Source organism: Populus trichocarpa, chromosome 4, assembly GCF_000002775.5.
Source record: "Populus trichocarpa isolate Nisqually-1 chromosome 4, P.trichocarpa_v4.1, whole genome shotgun sequence".
Lineage (NCBI taxonomy): Eukaryota > Viridiplantae > Streptophyta > Magnoliopsida > Malpighiales > Salicaceae > Populus > Populus trichocarpa.
The window spans coordinates 19,319,288-19,339,831 of record NC_037288.2 but is presented as its reverse complement, the minus strand read 5'-3'; the positions used below and the strand labels follow the sequence as shown (position 1 = coordinate 19,339,831).

Below are 20,544 nucleotides of genomic sequence, written 5' to 3'. Positions count from 1 at the left end.
AACCCCCTTGACAAGCCCTTGCTCCAAGCATTGAGGAGTGCCACCTTGTGGTTTTATTTTGGCTTTATCTTCGACATTCTTAGACAAACTGAAGTGGGTGCCGCATCTTCATGGAGTATTTCTACACTGATCGGTAGTATTGAAGTTGATCCTCTTTTTTTTTTTGTTAAAATTTATATATTTTTTATTTTAAATTATTTTTTAAAAATATTTTTAGAATATTTTGACATATATCAAAAATAAATTTTAAAATATAAAAAATATTATTTTAATATATTTAAAAATAAAAAACATCTCTACCAACTCCCAACGCCCCTTCCTTATAAATCAAATAGGAAACATAAACCAAATATTTATGGACATTATGGTATTTCCAAGGTGAGCTTGTCCAGAATCAGCGGGACCCTTTGGATTTGCCTTTTTTGAACCTTTATAGATTAATAGGGGTGGAAATGGGCTTGTCTTCGTATGACACAAACATGGCATCTTCTTTTATTTTTTAATTAAATATTCAAACAATATCTTTTAGTTGGTCGAATTCATGCATTAAGATTAAAATTCATATAATAAAATTAAATAGTTTATAAAAAATATTGCTTTTCTAAAATTAAAACCTTTTTTTAACTCGTGCACTGCATTCAGTCCCAAAACATTCTGATTTAAATAGCATCAACGGAATGATTCCAAGTCAAAAAGATGGATTTAAAAAACAAAACAAAAAAAAACGTTGTAAAGATGCATGGAAGTTGATGTAATGTACACACAGCATATAACTCTCCCCGCTAATATTTTATTTGGGGGAGGATAACGAGCGATGGTGCGCACTACGCCTCTAAACAACTTACATATTTAGAGAGCAGCGGAAGGAAAGCCAAAAACCCATCCAAACAAACTCACAACGCAGCCTCTCTCTCTTCAGCACCCACTATGAATCCATAATATTAGATTAATTAAACCTTAATCCTCTCTTAACCCTCCCCTTAATCTCCTCTTAAACCTACCTCCCTTTTTCTTTAACGTAAGAAGCGAAATAAATAAATAAAATTCGCAACTTCTCTCTCTGCATTTTGCTTTATTTATTGTTTTTTTTTTTTTTAGTGATGAGAGCTCAGGCAGCAGAGTGAATGAGAACACGAACACGACATTGTCTGATTCGGTGTTACAAGGAAGGCAACAACAGCAAAGGATGCAGCAGAAACTTGAGGTTTATAATGAGATTCTTCGTCGTCTTCAAGAATCTAATCACGAAGAAGCTAATCTACCTGGTTTTGATGATCAACTCTGGACTCCCTTCAATAGCCTCCCTACCAGGTGCGTGTGTGTGTGTGTTAGTTTCCGCACATGTACGTGTATCTATACGATATATGTGTATGTATGTGACTTGGTGTTGCCTCTTCGTTACGGAAATGAAAATTTTGTGTTTTTTTTTAATTTGAATTATTAGTTTTTTCTTTGTCTTTTTATTTTTATCTTTTGGAGGATAATTCTGATTTTGGTACCTTTTGTGGTGTAGATATGCGTTAGATGTGAATGTGGAGAGAGCAGAAGATGTGTTAACGCATAAGAGATTGCTGCGTTTGGCTCACGATCCTGCTAATCGACCGGCGATTGAAATTCGCCTTGTTCAGGTATCGTCTATTTACTGATTTGTTATGTTTTTTATATTACCGATGCTTCTTGATATTAATTTGTGAAGATTTGATTATGAATAGAATTTACGATTGATTAGGCTGTAGATTTTAAGACTACGCGAGGATTTGTTCATGATACAAGTTTTTGGCAGGTGTTTTTAGGTTTTGAAGGATACATGCATGAAATTACTTTTTCAACTGATGACAAGCCAAAACTCCTGAGTCAGGTAAGATAAGCATGCTTGTTGAAGTAAGCCAAGCTCATTTTATTTCTCAATCATTGTTTCAATTTGCTGGGGAAAATCTTCGTTTATTCTGCTTCTTCTTTCAATTTGGAGGCTGTTTTGGTATTCAATTTGGAAGAACTGCAAACAAATTTTAGGATTCGTTTTGAGCTATATTCCACCAGCTGGTAGCATGCATTTTACTGGCTAGTCAAGTTGCATGAATAACTGACATTTTATGTTAGCAGGAAATCTGTGATGGTGTCTGGTACTGCTAAAATAAACATTTAACCATTGGTTTAATGTATTTGTCGTTTATTGTGCTTCTAGTTATTTATGAGGTCATTGATGTTTCGCGAATTTACAGCTGACTTCCTTAGTTGCTGACATTGGGTTGAACATCCAAGAAGCGCACGCATTTTCGACAGTTGATGGTTGGCCATATGAGGTACTTAACATACACACCTTTTATTACATAAGGTTTCCATTAATCAGGAACATATTTTAAATACACAACGAACTTGATCGATTAACAGACTGTTCATAATTTTCAGGAAACGGAGCAGCTCAGAGATGCGTTGGCAAAGGAAGTTTCCAAGATTGAGGTAATTCCCTGATTTGATTTGTAGTGATCGCAAGTGTCTTCTTATGGAGTTTGCAGCTTATAATAAATCTGGGTTTCTCTCACTCACAATGCTCACTGTTGAATGTGGTGTTCTACAAGAGTTTTTATGAATTTATTTGTACTTGAATTGATTATATTTCCAGTCTCTTGATTTTCTTGTTTCTTATTTAGTGGAGATGTCATATTATTTGATGAGGATCAGGCAAGCTTTGCATGACCCTGCAAGCAGAATATTCTCTTCTAACCAATGGTCTATTTGCTAAAATGGTCCTCTCAAATTGAAGTTAATTATATCTAAAGCCAGTGAATTGGGCGGGATGCAATGAAATGTTTTATAAATTGCTTTCCAATAATTGATGTAATTTCCTTCATCCAGTTTCAGATCTTTTTACCATTTGGTTATTTTATGGGGTGCTGTAGGTAGAAATAAAACTTGGTCACAAGTTAATTAGTGATAAGAAAACGAAAAAAGGAGTTCAATTCAGGAATTCCCAATTAGCAACTCTTATAGTACGTACTGGAAATGGGCAAGAGTAGACCAGGATTGCAATAGACTAGGCCATGTATTGAATAAGAATTTATCCCGATGATTAAGTTGTGTGTTAGGAACCTGCTTGTTTTGTTGGCATGTATTTTTTATCTTCATCATTTTAAAATTGTTTCATCTATTTCTTCCACGAGCAACCTCCTCAAATTAGATGATATGCCTTGTATATGACAGGCATAACGCTACTAGCAATGTTTTGAATATGGTAGAACACATGTGACTGAATTTACTTCAGGAATAATTCACCATAGGTTGCTGATGGGTACCATTTTGAAGTTCTCAGATTTTGCTTCTGCTTATTCTTTAATTTTCCAATGCAATAAGATAATTGATAATGTCTAGTTTATGCCATAATCTCTTCACCACATCAATTGACTAGAACCTATTCATGTTTTTCCTTGTGCGGTTTCATTCATTATGTCTTGTTTTGATATGCATTCCAATTTACTTTAAATGTGTTTGCAGGATCGCGAGCAATTTAGGATCAAATACGATACTAATCATGTTGCAATACCCAATGACGGGACTGATGTGTGGGAAATTGATCCTAAATATTTGAAGTTTGAGAACAAAGTTGCCTCTGGATCGTATGGTGATCTGTAAGTTCACTGTCTTTTAGATACAATTTCTGTTGATGTTTGGTTTCTTATTCAACTGTTCCATCCTATTTGCTTAGGTACAAAGGTACATACTGTAGTCAGGAAGTGGCTATCAAAATTCTCAAGCCTGAGCGAGTAAATTCAGACTTGCAGAAAGAATTCGCCCAAGAAGTTTACATAATGAGGTCTTTCACAACGTCTTCAGCTACATAGTTTTTCTACAACTCTAGGCTGTTTCTCGGGTTTGGTTTTTAATTTCCTTTGTTTTTACATATTCTTTGAACTTGTAGGAAAGTTCGACATAAGAATGTCGTACAATTTATCGGTGCATGCACCAAGCCTCCAAGTTTGTGCATTGTAACAGGTAAATTAATGCCGATGAGTTTTGAAACATTTGTTATGTTTATTTATTCCTCGTGTGAATTTCTTTCTTTTTTTCCTTTTAATTTTTCATCTCCCATTCAACATTTTGTATCTTGATTTTTCTTTGTTTTTCTTTTTTGTTAAATAGAATTCATGTACGGAGGAAGTGTCTATGACTACCTACACAAGCAGGGGGGTGTTTTTAAGCTGCCAAATTTACTTAAAGTAGCAATAGATGTTTCTAAAGGAATGGATTACTTGCACCAAAATAAAATAATTCATAGGGATTTGAAGGCTGCAAATCTTCTCTTGGATGAAAATGAAGTAAGATTCTTCTTTACCGTATTTAATTTTTTCAGCATGTGCTTTGTTTACTATTCGATTAGCTTCAGTGATGTTTTTTACCTAGTCTTTTTCATCCTCCTCCACACGTCTTCGACTCTCATCATGATCACTGAGGAAGATAAATCAAATTCAACTGAAGCTTTGTACCGTATGTGTATCTATAAGAAACATCTGTTCATTTCATTTCAGGTAGTCAAGGTTGCTGATTTTGGTGTTGCCAGAGTGAAAGCTCAGACTGGAATTATGACCGCGGAAACTGGGACCTATAGATGGATGGCTCCTGAGGTGCGCCTTTGTTTTCATTACACCTTCTTCTGAAAGTGTTCCCAGCTTTACCAATATCCTCCCCAGTACTAGTGTGCAAACTATCTTGACATTAATCTTAGTGTTTAATTTGCTTCTTGCTGTCACTGAGAGAGATCACTTGTTTACCATTGTTAAATAAACCATAGCTTTACTCTCCCCTCCCCCATGATTCTTGTTGAAAATTGGATGCATCATTAGTTGTGCTGGTGGTAACCACCATGCATCTTCTAAATGGTTCATCTCGCCATTTTCTTACAACTTTTATCTTGCATTGAAGGTCATTGAGCACAAGCCGTATGACCATAAGGCTGACGTATTTAGTTTTGGGATCGTGTTATGGGAGTTGTTAACTGGAAAGGTACTGCTGGTCATTTTGGTATAATATCCCCTCTCTTTTCAGTAAGTTAATTTCTGATCTTGCAAATTGATCATTTTTGCATATTTGGCTTCCCAGATTCCATATGAATACTTAACCCCTTTACAAGCAGCTGTTGGAGTGGTTCAAAAGGTAAAAATCCTTTTCAACAAGCATTTTTCCCCTATTTCATATGATGAGTCCATGATTATAAGAATTTGTGTGGTGCTTTTCATTCACGTGGTTTCAGGGTCTACGGCCTACCATACCCAAGAATACTCAACCAAAGCTTGCCGAACTGCTAGAAAAATGCTGGCAACAGGATCCAGCTCTAAGGCCTGACTTCTCGGAGATTATAGAGATCCTGCAACAAATAGCAAAAGAGGTATTTAGCAATTCTGTTTTGTGCTACAAATGGCTTTATATATCATATATGTTTCTGTAGATGTTCATCACAAGCACTAAGACTTGCAAGTTTTTATAGCAGGTTGGGGATTGTGGTGAATGGCGCAAGGAGAAATCGTCTGGCCGATTTCTATCTGTGCTCAGGAGGAAGTAAAGGGAAGTCTTGCGGATGCTCATAACCAACCATTTTCCATCCTTCTCATTACTGTACAATATTTTATTTGTCATGCCGATCATCATCAAGCCATTAATTTACACACACACACACACCCCTTAGTTCATTTTTGGACCGATCGCTCCCAAATTATCCTACCTATATATTTAAGTTGTGGAGAGTTGCAATCTTTTGGCGCGCCTTTCAAATGAGATATCAATGTCTGCGTGACAATCATGTAACTCTAGCAGCTCCTCGTTTCAAAAACTTGGGGGAAAAGAAAAGAAAATGGGGAGGAGAAAATGTGGTTTTGTTTGTAAAATAGACTTTTGATCTCCGGGAGCTGTAACCTGGAACGTGTTATATTGAGAGAGCTTATTTCTGCTTTTATTGTTGATGTTCCCTTGTATTGCGTTGAGTTAAAGAGTTTTTTCTTTCTTTCTTTTTGGTGTTGGAGCTTTAAATAGGAGAGAAAATGCCACCTTCTTGAAAACAAGATTGGTGAAAAGTGTCATTTTTTTATTTCAAGAGAATTTAAATTCGAATATCTTCTTTGTAATTAAAAGAAAATAATTTTTTTGATTTAGAATGACAAATGATTGTGTAATTTATATGATTTGAGTTATATTTTATTGCTTCTAACTGTTCTTGTATTTTTTTGATCGTGTTAATGTCTTAGAAACACATCATTCAATGATTGATTTCTAGATATTTCTTTTCATTTCTATTGAAATATTTATTTTAAAGCTTTTGATTCTATTTATACTTTATTTGTGATGGGATAATTAGATCGGAAGACCCAAATTTACAATTTGGTTGGGCCTTATGTTTCTAATCGTGATTTGAGCCTTTTAGTAAAATCCAACCCATTACAACCTTTTCAAAAAGCCCACAATAACTCCTGCCTTCACAGTTGACAGTACACACACACACACATACACACACACAAAAAAAAACCTTTCAACGTGCAAGCTCCTCCAACCCTCCTCCGTACCTCCCTGTTTTTGTAAGTTCCAGTTCTAACTATGGACACGCAAGTGTGGTGTCACCAAAAGATAAACAACCTCGCTCGTACCATGGAACCAACACCACATCAGCCACCGTCAACAACCACTATCTTATTTTCACAGCCGCCACCACCACTGGATTTATCAACCAAAGTTTAGCAGCAACTAGCAAAGAAGTCCAGCGCTTCTTCTCTGCAGGAGTCCCCACCATCACCAAAGGAGCGACTTCATCTACTAACCGTTTGATAAAGAAATTTGTAGCATCATCACCGGAATCAATTGCTCTTGATGCACTCTCTCATCTTCTTTCTCCTGACTTCACTCACCCTCTCCTCCCCTCTCCCACTCTTCCTGTAAGTAATAACCCACCTACAGTTACGTGATTCCAGCAGAGAGCACGGTGGTTTGTGGATCAGGGAGTCATAGCAGTGTTAAGAGTTTTCATTCTTATGCCAAGCATGCTGGTAAACAATAACTTAACTATGTCACGCAAGTTTTAGTTTTTTCGTTCTTATGCCATGCAAGCTGGTAAATATTTCAAAAATATGAGTTTTCTTGATGCATTCTAGATGTCCATTAATTTTTGGATTTGGTCTAATTTTAGTGGTTTTTTTAGATATTCCAAAAGATGGTTGGTAAGTAGAAAATGTTCCAATAGGCTGTGAAATACCTGGTCAAAAAGTTTAAGCAATGACTCCTCAAAACCAAGGCATCCACCATATGTACATCTTCCCAAGATTTTTGTGCGACACTGCTTCAGCAATTAAACGACGAGCCTGGCCTTCCACGGCAAGAGGCAAAGAGGGTGCCGCTCCAACGCCAACAACCACCCCTTGCAACCTTGCTTCGATATTATTAATGGCTCGCTGCAATATTCAACATACCGTGCTTTAGTTTTTATGGTTGTATAATAATTACCCTCAAGCACATGATTAAAGATTATTGAGGATAAATATAGCTAAACTTGAAACAACTATGACAGGTGAATGATGAAGAGTGGAACCTGTGCATGTGGGTTCTGAACTTCAACCCCGCTGGATTTGTGAGATTTTGTCCACTCCACAAGAGGATCGTGAATGAAAGTTTCAAGAACACTCATTAAAGTTTCCCTGTGTGTCCTCAGAACTGAAAGAGTGATTTCACATACCCTCAAGAAAATGCCCTCGTAACCCGTGATGCCCAAGCCATCAATCATGTTCTGCAGGAATAATCCAACAGTACCCAAGGGAGTAAGAAACCAGGTTTGCGAAACCATATGCGGAAAAAAAAAAATAGACAAGACTATAAATACTTCTGGGTATGTTATCCAATACTGCATAAAACCCATTCTATATTGGTGTTGAATCCAATTGAGAACTCATTGCGGTCTTAAATCATGCATAAGAATGCAGGGGTTAATATCATAAAATGATTGAAGATGGATAGAATCATTAGCAATTTGATAAAATACAGTCGCATGCAAAATCCTGTTACCTGTGTTAACCTGAAAGGCACTAGCTCAGGTTTTTCCAACTGCAAGCCTTTGTCAAATAGACAACTGAAATCAACATGGACACAATCACCTGTGGTGGAGTCAAAGAGAATGTTTTCACCATGTCGATCTCCTAGTCCCACGATATGCCCAACCATCGACCAAACTGCAGTGGTATGAGCATAAGCAACCCGAGCCCTAAACCAAGCAGCTGGCTCAGAAAAAGTGGTCAAGAACCATTTGTGGAAAACTGGAGGGAACAATGGAAGGATCTTATTTTTTAGCATCTCATCTTCTGGCATTTTACCATGGCATTGATCATAGATCCGTTTAATTTGAGGATTCGTCTTCTGCCTGTCAAATTTCCCACATTTTATATATATGTCTTGAAGTATATGCCGGAGTCCACGGGTGTGGGGCACCCATTCCACCATACCGCAGTCTTCTGTTAGTGGAATTACAGCAAAAGTACGAATGTAAAGTTTCCTCCGACGGCTTTCAGGATATTTTGACAACAACCGGTTTATCATTGCAGTGAACTCCATCATACGAGCATCTTTCCTAAGGTCATCCTTGGGCTTGCAAAGGAATGGGTGTTCAATACCGTCACTACCCAACAGAACAATCTGAAGAAACAGGACATGACAGCAGTTGATGAGAAAATGATCACAACAAATCACAAAGGAAAATATCAGGACAACTTAAATTAATGAACATGGGATGACAGCTTCAATTCAATGGTGAGAGAGAGAGGGAAAAAAACTGTGCCAAGATAGCTACAAACAATCCCCACCTATCCAGATTCCGAAGCTAATTTGGAGCAGTATAACAACTTCAATAGAAACCATGTATTTTTTTTTTTGTTAAATTAAGGAAACCAGGATGTTTATCTATTAACAAATAGAAATTCACTCCCCTTGACACGAGCGACAAACTTGTGATCAAATTCAACAGTCACATCTGTTTCTTGATTCTCAAAATTGAAAAAAAAAATTATGCTATCTGTATTTTTCATTTTTTATGAGTGACTGGCTTATTATTTCAGTTAAGCTAGTCATTTCATCAAATATGAAATATGGGCAACACCTCCCTCTCAATTATATGAGTTTTCAGTTTTCAACAAGCTCCCGTGTAATAACACAGGGGATCTTGAAGTTTTTTCTCAAACAAAATTATTGGAAGACCATAGACACCAAGTTTATATGGGCATGCTGCAAACAAGTGAACCATAATATAAATCCAGAAGTAAATGGAGACAGGATCTTGTGCAACTAAATCACATTCAAGCTCTCTGATATCAGCAGCATAGAGATGCTTACTTTTTTAGGTCGCTGAAGAGATGAAAGAATCTCAGCCTCGTCAGCTATTCCTGAAATTGTTGGAAGATCAGAAGCAGAAAAGATAACAGAGGTAAGGGGGTCGGTGAGATTCACATCATACGTTGGTAAACTAACAGTGAGAGATTGTTGAATTGGCATGATAATTTCCAGTGGCATCATCCTTTTCAGGGCACTGAATTCAGTTGAAATATTAATAGTCCTTGCTTTTGATTGGCCTGGGTGGAAACACAATCTGATAAGATGATCAATCAAGCTAGCAAACTGAACAAACAAATTGCTCCCATTGTTTCCTTGGCTGAACCCCTTTTTAGCTTCTTGTATGATTGCTGCAGCCGCTTCCCGCCTTGAAGGGACTGCAGATTTTGAAACAGCTGCCATAATCCATAGGCCTTGTTGTGGGTATTGCTGGATAACAGAGGTGATTATGCGTTTGACCAACTTTACAATATCTTCATTCTGGTGGCAGATTCTAGAAACTAATTGAGGCAGCACTGTTAACCATTGATATGTTGGCAAATCCTTCAAACAGCCTCGCATAATACTCATAACCTGCCAGAAGATAATTGATCACGTTTTAAAATGTAGGAAAAAAAAGTACAGCAATACTATCGGTCCTGAACATTATAGTACCTTGTCATGAACCTTTTTCAACTCTTGATTGGACGATGAGCCACATCTTTGATAAATGCTTCCAAATTCAAACCACAGTGTTAGCAATCTTGGAAGAGCTTGAAAGAGATTCTTGTGGCCCCTATGCAGCCCCTTAGCATAGAATAAAAGTACATCAGGTGCGGAAGTCCACCATCGCCTCTCAGTGTTTGAAGGAGAAATAGAAGTGGAAGTCAATGGTACCAGTCTGGGACCTAGTTCATAATTGTCTTCCTGACGTTTCCTGGCATCAACAAGCACCTCATCACAATATCTAGCCAAATAGAAGAATCCTTTTTCCCACTTAGGCTGCAGATCCCTCACCCTGGTATAAAGAGTTATGACATCTTCCTTTTGTTTCTGACCCGTATAATGGATCCATCTGGAATATAAAAGTAGAGTCTTTGCAATATCTAGATTCTCACTCGAAGCTTGAGTATCACAAAATGCAGGTTGGGGATTCAATGGAACCAATGAAAGGCTAGTAATTGAAGACCTAGCAGCAGCACCTACAACCTTTTCAGGCATGTGAAGGAGAGTTTGCTGCAACTCTGCAATGGCACCATCTGATCGCCTAGTACTCCACAGAAGCTTGGCCTTTTCCATGTGAACATTAGGTGCACCCGAGGCCTGGGCTTCGAGAATTGCTCGGTTTGCTGTCTCATAGTGACCAGCCAAGCGACAAAGCTTTGCATACTGAAGCCAGCAGATCCCAACATGGGCACCGAGACTACTGGCACCAAATACCAATCTTCGGAAAGCCAAAAGAGGCTCCCTTGCCCAAAGGGATGGTTGAGTAAATCTGAGCCGATGTTCCCAATTCTCCATCAATTTAGTGAATTCTAGATGACCCAGATGGAATTTTTTGACCAAGAAAGAATCATCAACAAGAAGAGTGTGGAAGGCCTCCAATTCACGTAGTAAGTGAAGTTTCACGATAAATGGGTAAGCCCGCACGTAAGAATCCATGCCAGCAGCAGCAAGAGGAGCAATCAGAGCTTGTTTGGATAGTGCAATCTTCTCAGCAACTGAGAACTGATCCTTCTTCATCATAGACTGGAGAATCTTTGCAACATCCATGTCAAAGGAAGCATTACTTTCAGAACCACTACAAAGTAAACCATCATGATCAGCCCCGCTGATGTACTCATCCATCAAGTCCCACCTGCCCAGCCTCCATGCTGCTTGCACACCTTGCATGCACCATGTTTTCTTGTATTGTGGAACCCTAGAAATTAAACCATCCACATGAGTGACCATAGCCTGAAGGTGGCACATGTTCAGCAAACAGTTAAGGACATCTGAATGCCGCTGAACAGAACAGGGCTCCATCTGTAAAGCCTGCTCACAAGAAGTTAAAACCTCAGCCCAGTTTCCTGCTCTTTTATTTATTAAGAGCTGGTCTTGCAAGCTTAATGATTTGCGTAGACATGCCAAGCCAGATAGACCATCAGGCTCATCTAGGCAGCTGTATATTTCCATCAAATATGAAACATCTTCATCCTCAAATATGCCACTTCTCTCAGCTGCTGGGTTAAATGCGCCAGATTTTCCACGCACATGAGACTCAAAGTACATCAAAGATCTTGCATAAGCCTGACACCTGAAGGAGGCCCTGGCAAGTGTTAGCTTTGGAATTGCAGTTAAAAGTTCTGAAACATACTTACACTGTACAAGGAGTTGATCCTGATCTGTCGAAGAAATTGAACCTTGACCCTTGGATTTGGATGCTTGTTTCTTAGATGCAGGTGATTGGAAAGATTGGGAAAGAGCTAACTCTTGTTCAAAATCATCCATCCATTGCCCAAGATTATCCAGGAGAGTGAAAACAGCTTGAATACAAACTTCACTTTGCCCACCAACTGCAGCACCACTGTTGTCTGATGCAGCAGCATCAAGAACACATAGGATTTCCTCAGCTATGCTGTGGCGCACCTCCTCAGTACCATGACAAACAGCATTGAGAACTAAATATGGCAGCAGATAAATTGCTAGTTGCATATCATGCCGCACTAGAGCTCTACAAGCATTAAATATACTTGCACGAGATCCGGTTGCATGTGCAGTAAGTTTCTTTATCCAATAGAATATCCATCTTCTGAATGACATGGAAGGCCGGTAAATTGGCCCGACTGATGCTGAGTCAGCCACATTTGGAAGCTGAAATCTAGAGGTTAAACAAGGGGCTATTATCTCTTTGACATAATTAGAGAATCGGTCCCACAATCTCTGACCCCTCGTATTCATTCCACTACTACTTTTAGTACTCTTGTCCTTCAGGGTTTGTGACAGGGAAGTAGTCCCATCCAGTGATGCCTCACAACCTGCAATCTTAAGCAATTCTTGAATTGCCAGTGCAGCTGAGTCCTGAACAATGGTATCAGGTGCAGCTCTAAAAGCCCTAGCCAAATGTTTGTGGATCAGCTCAAAGATAAGATCATCATCTGAACATTCAATTTTAAAGCGCTGGGATGAAATTCCCTTTACTTTAGCAGGGTCAACCGCACCCAATGCTCCGAGACAATCAGCACAGACCAACTTCAGCCGCTGTCCTACTGCAGTCCTTGATTCTTCTGCACATCCTCTGAGTAAGGCTGTGATCAACGAGCTCAAAATGTCCATATCAGCAGCAACTTCACCAGTGATCAGAGATGTAATATCTCCCCTTCTCAGATTCAGTAACTTGCTTAACTCACACACCACCATATACCTAACATTCAAGTTCTCATGGTTAAGACCATCAACAACATCTCGCAATTGATCCTTCAAAGTCATTGACCCACGTGCTTCTTGAATAGCTTTGTTCACTTCCATTAGCTCAGGAATACTAGGTAATAGAGGAAATTCATGAATATGCTGCTTCAGGATGGTTCTGTTCTTTAACACAAGTTCTTCCAAAATGTTCACTACTTTGTTCAAATGTGTAGAAGGATTTTCTTTGTATCTCTCCAAGAAGGGAATAAGGGCAGCAAAAACTTGAGAAATGACATGTTTAGTGCTAGATGGTGACTTGTTTGCCAATTGCTCTATGAAAAAGTGCAAGACGGATAGACCCTCATTTTGCAGTGATTCTTTATCAATAGCATGCATAAGAAGGACCATTAATTTTGGCACATAAGTACCAAGCTGTGATCCCATCATTTCAATTAGCATTTTAATACGTCGCAAAGCTTGTTTCTGCAGCAAAAGATCCTCTGCATGAAGCATTTTTCTATCAATGCCATTAAGGAGACCAACAAAATGATTCCTCAGAAAGCCTGGTAGATCTTCACCACCTGTCAGAACTCTGGCAATTTCTTTTATCATGTCAGGCACTCTTGATAACCTGCATAGGTAAACAAAAATATGATGGCGGGCAGATGACAAATCACCCATTTTGCACCATCATACAATCATCAGTTGATTGCAAATAAATTAAAAGCATTAAGAAAAGCAAATCTCAATGTAGGTAAAATCTCAGCTAGAGGTGTAAGAACTTGATTCCTTAAATGAAAGTTTGGCACGAGTTCATTACTTAGATATGTCTCATTATGGCAGTCTTTAATAAGAGTAGCCCAGGGACATGAGAGACAATCCTATCATCCCATATTTTTGTAATTATTAACCACTTTCAGGACATGAGGGACATGAGAGACAATCCTATCATCCCATATTTTTGTAATTATTAACCACTTTCAGGCCACTAACTTGCAAAAGCTTGCTTGTCAGCCTGAGACATTTATACAGTACTCGACAATGGCCTTGTTTTTAAGATAAATGAGTGCAAAATTTGCAAAGATGAGTGCAGCCTAAGATGTAGCCACTTCTTAAGCTGGGGTATTGAAATCATTAGCTATCTCTTAATATTATAACGAAAAGAGTAGAAACAAATAAATCACACAAGTTCTGTATTTGTTTATTGTAAGCAAGTTCAAAGAGCCATACCTTTGGTTTATCTCAACTGAATCACCACCATCAAGAAAGCAGACAAGTTCATCTAAAAGTGCAGGTAATGCAGCTGCGAAAATTTCTTGGTTATCCGAACCAATCTGATCATGGTAAAACTGCAAAGTTGAGAGTAACTCCTGCTTATCTGCTCGATGAAGAGCGAAGGCAAGCACTTTTGGTAGCCAATTAACTATCAGAGGCACCATGTCAGTGTTTAAACACTTGGCTAACTCAAATAATGTCTGAACTGCTCGATTGTTATCCTGCTGAGACACCACGAGCTTTGGAAGAACAATGGGAATCATTTTCTCAACAAGCTCTTCAGTTTCAACTCCAAAAACAGCTTCTGCAAACTCTCTGACCATTTTTGGATGGCTTGTGAACCTCATAGTTAGATAATCAAACAGCTCATTTCTGATGTGAACTACTTTTGAAAGGATTAGCTCAAATCCTCCTTTAAGATGAAAGTAGCAAGATTTGTGTATTAACCTTGATGCACTCATTCTCACTGTCACATGTGGATGATCCAGCTGATCAACCAACAAAATAAGACAAGACAAGAAAAGTTGACTATGAATATCAACTGCGATCATAATTTGGGATACACATTCCAGAAGAGTCTCAAAGATTTGTGGGTCTTCAGCTGCTGACAGAGCATGCTTCATTAGGCCCAAAAACTTCTGCTCATTAGTTTTATTGTATGAATCTCCATTCAAAAATAAACAACTGAGTACAGGACTTTCAAGGAAGGAACTGATCTGAGTGCAGAATGCCTCTCTCAGTGCCTTCTTTTTGTTCAGTAGTAAAAACTCAACACATTTAATCCATTCAGATTTTGTTTTAATTAAAATATCTTCAGACCCATGTACAAGGATACGTCGAATAATTCTCACACAGGCAACTTGAACCTCTTCCGAAGACTCATCATAAAGAAGTTTAAAGAACATGGACTGGAGCTGAGGAAAATTGCTATTCAATCCCACTCTTGCACTTTGGAAATCAGGTGGTTGCATTATTTTCAAGTGTACCTTGTGGTTGTGCACAATGCTTCTGTCACACTTTGAGCACCAGAATCCTTGTAAATAATCAGTTGTCTTGCCATGTTTCTCATTATTGATATCTATAAATAACTTGCATTCACCTAGAGGTGGGCCATCAACAATACTACAGGATCCGTAAAAACATGACAAGAAACCAAGAGTGAAGGGAATGCTTCTCTTAACTTTGATGTTCTCCTCTTTCCCCAGCAAGCTGCAAATTGAGAAACAATAACCAAACAAACTATTCAATGAGACGTTGATGCATTTACAAGTTCAGGCGAAAGGAGCATCAAACTAATTTAGCAACAATCAAGCTCACATAATGACAGTTATATTTAATTATATGTTGTATAACATAAAGAACTAGACAAATCTATTTCATTCCTCACTTACTCAAGCCTTTTGAACATTTCTGCTTGCAAACCAAGGCCAGACCACAAGACAATCACTGGCATAGAAGTTATAGTTTCAATTCTAACTTCTTCAGCTTCATCATTGAGACCCAAATCCAAGAGTTCCAGAGCATGTTCAGTTTTTAAGATAGAACCAAGCTTGGAGACAACTTGGATGGAGAAACATTTTGTCTTCCAAGGAGGATGCGGACCAATAACCATATGTGGATGAGTCCAAGGAAGCTTTAGCACGATATGCATAAGATCTGTACTGTCACCCTTAAATTTGAAAGGCTTGTCCTCCATGAGAAAGGGGCCTAATAAACAACATATGGCTTCATGAGACACAAAATGGAATAACAACACGCATGCTAATATAAAAATTCAAGTAGAGTTTGAGATACCAAACTAAAAAGTAAAATATTGACTAAAGAGCAGATTCACTAATATCAATGCAGCAACAGCTCAATCATATCTTATCCAGAACCTATTGAAATAGGACAAAACCTAAACATGCGTCTTCTCTTCATCCTCAGGTTTTGAAGGAGACCAACAAAAGAAACTCCACAGTATGCATTACCAAAAGTGAAATTCAAATGAAACCAAAAATGAAACTCGCGATTCTCATCTTACTTTCATCCTAAATGAGAAACAATCATCATTAGAACATGAAAAATAGAAGGAACAGCCAGATACTACAAAGTTATTAATTCAATTCTGAAGAAAAGAAACAAAATATTTAGAGCTTTCCTAATTTTAATAAAAACTGCATGAGATTATATATGCAAAATATGACCTAGCCATTTTCTGTGTCTCTAACAACTAAACCCCCCAAGTGATTTCAAAATGGCACTGCTGACCATTGAAGTTGGAATGGGAGATAAATGAGACTTTTACAGCAAGTCTATTGGCCAGAAAGCAACAACATTTGAAGAATTGTCTAATCCTTCATTGAAAAGAATATCAAACATTGTAAGCGTACTTTTTCAGAGAACTAGCAACAAATTCCTGACAATTAATGAAAGTTGAGTGCAAACTTTGAAGAAATGTAGGCTTGTTTCTTACTTTGCACAAGCAACATGGTGTGAATTCCTTCCAGGTAGTTGGAAATATCAAGTGCAACTGAACCTCCTCGCTCTGCCTGCATGATGTGAATCTCATTCAATGACTAGGAAAATATGGTGGATAAACTGATGAGAACTTTACATATCAAGCCTACCTGCTCACATATCCAAGGAATCCACGCATGCATCTGCTGGAAGATACAGATTGACAGATAGGTCGTTGGAAATCTACAGAAAGCAATGCAAAGCATGCTAAGAGCTGCTAGCGCAACATCTGGTCTTAAAGAATCAGGTTTAGCAGGAGGCTTTAAAAGTTTGAGGAATGAAACAAGCGATTTATGCATACAATCAGCATATTCTTCTTCTCTTTTAGAATTAACTATGGAATGAAGCTTGCACTCTGCCAGAACACTGGGATCAGAAGCCATAACATCGTCATCTACCTTACGGCGTTTGGTCTGTATAGTATCCACATTCTGAGAATGTCTCTTTTGGCCAACACTTGAGTTCTGGACTGTTATATCACCAGATACTGATAAGCTTGCATCATCATTATTTTCCATCCTCCCTCCAACACGTTCAGGACCAAGAATGGACAGAGCTACATGAAAGCAATCAATCAAGGAAGAAAAGGGTTCAGGACAACGAAGCATTTGTATCAGAGATTCTGGCCTCCAAATATGAGGGGGGCATGTTCTAGCAATCCGTGAGTATGAATGGCACAAAGCTACCTGGAGGAAAAATCATGCATCAATAGACAGTCTTAGTCACTTCCCCAAGCAATTTGGACTGCATATCTGTGAGAAACACAGACAAACAAAAAAGATGCCTCACAAGTATGAACAGCTTGCCTATATAAGAACATGTTGGGAAACTAACCTTGAGCTCTTGGCTTTTGGTTCTCTGCATTGACTGAGGAAAGACATTTATCAAGCCTGCAGCTGTTATCTCTACAATAGCATCTGAACAACTGGAATGCAATATATTGAGGCAACTGCCCAAGGATGAATCATACACCATGTTTCTGCAACATTATTAAGGTAATTGTTTAAATCACTTTAGTAAAAACCCCATGTAGGTAGTGCAACTAATGTTCCCCCATTCACAAAGTAATAACCGAATAAAGATTGGCTGTGTCACACAGTGAATAGATGCTTTTTATTCAGCATGGATATGAACTTCCATGCAATCTACACAAACAGGCCATAGCAAGGGAATCAAGATCAACTACATAGAAATTGGACTTCGTAATAGAGCATCTCTCATTAAATTTTTTAACTGAACAATGCATCAACAGCAAGACTTCACCAAGTGAGGAATCTGAAGCCAAAGCACATACCTGAATAAAAAAGGTCCCTCGTTGTCCTCACTTAGTATTGCAGCTATTGACCTGATCATATTCTCATGAGGAACAATATCATGATCTATGACTGATGTGACGACACAGGCAAAGTCAAAACATGCCTTCCACAAAATTTCAATTGTCAGACAACTGTCACAAAACGATTTAACAAACAACACTTAATAAATCAAACAGAAACAACACATTACATACAACAAGCTAACACCTCCAACTAGTAGAACATCCCCTACTCACCATATGCAAATCAGCATTTCCAAAACACAACAGCGAACAAGCAGCTGAAACATTTGCCAAACTAATGAGTCCCTCCACATAAAGCGTCCCTTCAGTCACACATTTGCTAAGAAGCTTAACCATCCAAGTCGCAAAAGTCATCCACCTCTCTGTACCCGTCACATTAATCAAAACACCCGCACCATCATCAGGTTTACTACTAGCCGGCAAACCACTAATACAAGCAGGATCATCGAAAATCCCACTAAATGACTTGCAAAAACACTTCAACATTATTCTACCAGATTCCGGAACATTTCTATTCTCAACAGAAAACGACGCCACGTACAATATATCTGTATACACACAGAAAGAAAATATCAAAAGCGCTATAAAATCAATACATTCATTCACACAAAGCCTTTTTTCTTTCTTGCTTTCTTTCTTCCCTTTTCCTTTACCTTCAACAGACAGCATTGCATCAATAAAAAACTGACAGTAGGCATCTCGAGCTCCAGTGCGAAGCAAGGACAATAAAGATCCAACGGTATCAAAAATCACTCCGTGCCGCGCGCTATATGAAGCAATAAAATCATATAACTAACTTTATTTCCTACACGTTGTTTTAAAAAAACATAACATAAAATTCACTAAGAAAATAAAAAACCACTCACCGAAACGCAGGCTCTGCGAAAAACGGCAAAACCCTACCAATAACAGGCAAAATGGCACTCCCTTTACCATGGTAAAACACGCCAGGAAAATTCCTCGCTATGTGTGAAATCAATTTCAACACCGCAATCACCTCTCGCTCGCTCGCTACGACAAGATTATGTAAAAAATCAATTAATTAACGATTTTATTAAATTATTGAATTAATTGAAGTTTTAGGTTTTATCTTCGTTTTTGTGGTTACCGGATGAAGAAGGAACGACATAGGCGTGAAGGAGATTAGGAAGGACAGCACGGAATCGGATTTCTAGAGCGGAGTCGTTTTCTGCTGCTGTGTTGGTGTTGGTGTTTGGTGGCGTTGATGAAGTTGCTGCGATTCGTTCTCGGAGTTCGTGCACTAAGCTCGATAAGTTCGGCGTCGGCATTTGATTTTCCCTCGCAAATTTGAAGTGTGTCAGCGCCTCTGAGCTTCGGTGCTGCAAGTGAAGTGAGAGTACAGCAGCATTTGTTAAGGAAAAAAAGAATGACAATGAGAGATTTTAAGGGAGTCGTCCTTGGGATATATAATGGATAAATTGGATCATTAGTACACAAAATACAAATAAATACAGAATTAACACGTGAATAAAAGTTGCGGTGAAATAGTTTATTTTTAAAATATTAAGGTCTAGAACAGCATTATTTAATTAATAATATAGTTTAGAAACATAATATTTAATTAAATATCATAATTATAAATTACCATATTAATTAAAATTTTATCACAATTTAGAACCGTAATATTTAATAAAATTTTATTGTTATGAATTATAATATTTAATCAAATATCATGATTTTGAACCTTGATAAAATTATAATTGATGTAGTGATTCATAACTCCGACATTTAATCAAATTCTCTAAACAATGATAAGTTTACGTGTGAATAGTAAATTTTAAAGATTTTAATTGTATTTTTTTTTTTTTTAGTTTACAAGTTCGATGAAGATGCATGTTTTGATGCATAAAATATATTCGGAAGAAAAATTCATAAAATTCATATTTTTTATGTGAACCAGTTAGCTGATTTAAACAAGTGGATTAATTGGTCGATCGATTGAGCCAGAAGATTAGTAGTTTTTTTTTTATTAAAGACAATGTTTTGTAATTTGAATTTTAACTTAGTATTTGTTATTTAAACTCTCTTGCATAAAGAGTCTTGCTCAATTAAACAAAACCAAAAATATATTAGAAAGGCTTGCAACATAGTGAACATAAGATTGACATTTAATTTAATATAAATAAATATTCAGTGGAAAAAAAATTAATAAACACAAGATTGACACTAACAATTTAATATAAATAAATATTTAGTGACAAAAAAATTAAATATATTCTAGAATATTGTAACAAAATTAGACAATATTAACATGAATTACAAGCCCATCATAAAGTCCCAAAAAAGCTCAAAAAATAATATAGATTTTTTCAGTTTTTAATATAAAATAATCAAACTGAAACAAGTTGGTTGAAATCGGTTTTGGTTGAATTTTGTTTTTTTACAAAATTTCAATTTTATTATTTTTATAGGTAAAAACTAAAGCGAACTGAAAATAATCACTTCTAATTTGGCCTATAAAATGAAAAAATATTTGTAAATTCATGTGATTGTTTTACTTAGAGAAACAAATTCAATGAAGTTGGCATTTTGTTTTTTGGGATATAGCGAGTTCTTTAATTTTTATTATTTTTTATAATAATTTTGGCAAGTATAACTGTGTTTGCAATATTTGGTCAAATTTGCATCATTGTGTTTTGTTTACTTTTACTTTGTAGTATTATCAGTGTTTTGATATTTTTTAAGGTGGTGATATA

General features: G+C 37.3%; 2 protein-coding genes across 10 annotated transcripts; one reads left to right on the top strand and one right to left on the bottom strand.

Moving 5' to 3' along the window:
• Window positions 1–826: 826 nt before the first annotated feature.
• Window positions 827–5,942, top strand: LOC7470424 (serine/threonine-protein kinase STY46). 4 transcript variants are annotated; one of them, XM_024599558.2, is made up of 15 exons: window positions 827–1,018; window positions 1,099–1,311; window positions 1,514–1,628; window positions 1,730–1,858; window positions 2,223–2,303; window positions 2,410–2,460; window positions 3,493–3,626; window positions 3,704–3,811; window positions 3,917–3,990; window positions 4,138–4,313; window positions 4,524–4,619; window positions 4,918–4,998; window positions 5,095–5,148; window positions 5,246–5,380; window positions 5,480–5,942. In XM_024599558.2, exons 2-15 carry the CDS (start codon window positions 1,187–1,189, stop codon window positions 5,552–5,554), a joined length of 1,434 nt encoding a protein of 477 aa, XP_024455326.2. In that variant the 5' UTR covers window positions 827–1,018; window positions 1,099–1,186; the 3' UTR covers window positions 5,555–5,942. The 4 variants fall into 4 exon arrangements, with proteins under 4 accessions (XP_024455326.2, XP_024455325.2, XP_024455327.1 ...); XM_024599557.2 differs by having other exon boundaries at window positions 827–1,311; XM_024599559.2 differs by having other exon boundaries at window positions 829–1,311; window positions 1,784–1,858.
• Window positions 5,943–6,275: 333 nt separating this feature from the next.
• LOC7470423 (serine/threonine-protein kinase ATR) lies at window positions 6,276–19,299 on the bottom strand. Of its 6 annotated transcripts, none has more exons than XM_024599546.2 (16): window positions 18,936–19,290; window positions 18,694–18,838; window positions 18,481–18,593; window positions 18,041–18,375; window positions 17,783–17,907; window positions 17,323–17,467; window positions 16,599–17,174; window positions 16,445–16,520; window positions 15,381–15,696; window positions 13,945–15,198; window positions 10,003–13,345; window positions 9,352–9,921; window positions 8,035–8,658; window positions 7,565–7,759; window positions 7,232–7,427; window positions 6,276–7,022 (listed from the first exon to the last, which is right to left on the bottom strand). In XM_024599546.2, the coding sequence occupies exons 1-15, from the start codon at window positions 19,114–19,116 to the stop codon at window positions 7,260–7,262; spliced, it is 8,166 nt and encodes a 2,721-aa protein (XP_024455314.1). In that variant the 5' UTR covers window positions 19,117–19,290; the 3' UTR covers window positions 6,276–7,022; window positions 7,232–7,259. The 6 variants fall into 6 exon arrangements, with proteins under 6 accessions (XP_024455314.1, XP_024455316.1, XP_024455313.1 ...); XM_024599548.2 differs by having other exon boundaries at window positions 6,276–6,930; XM_024599545.2 differs by having other exon boundaries at window positions 6,276–6,912.
• Between the last annotated feature and the right edge of the window lie 1,245 nt (window positions 19,300–20,544).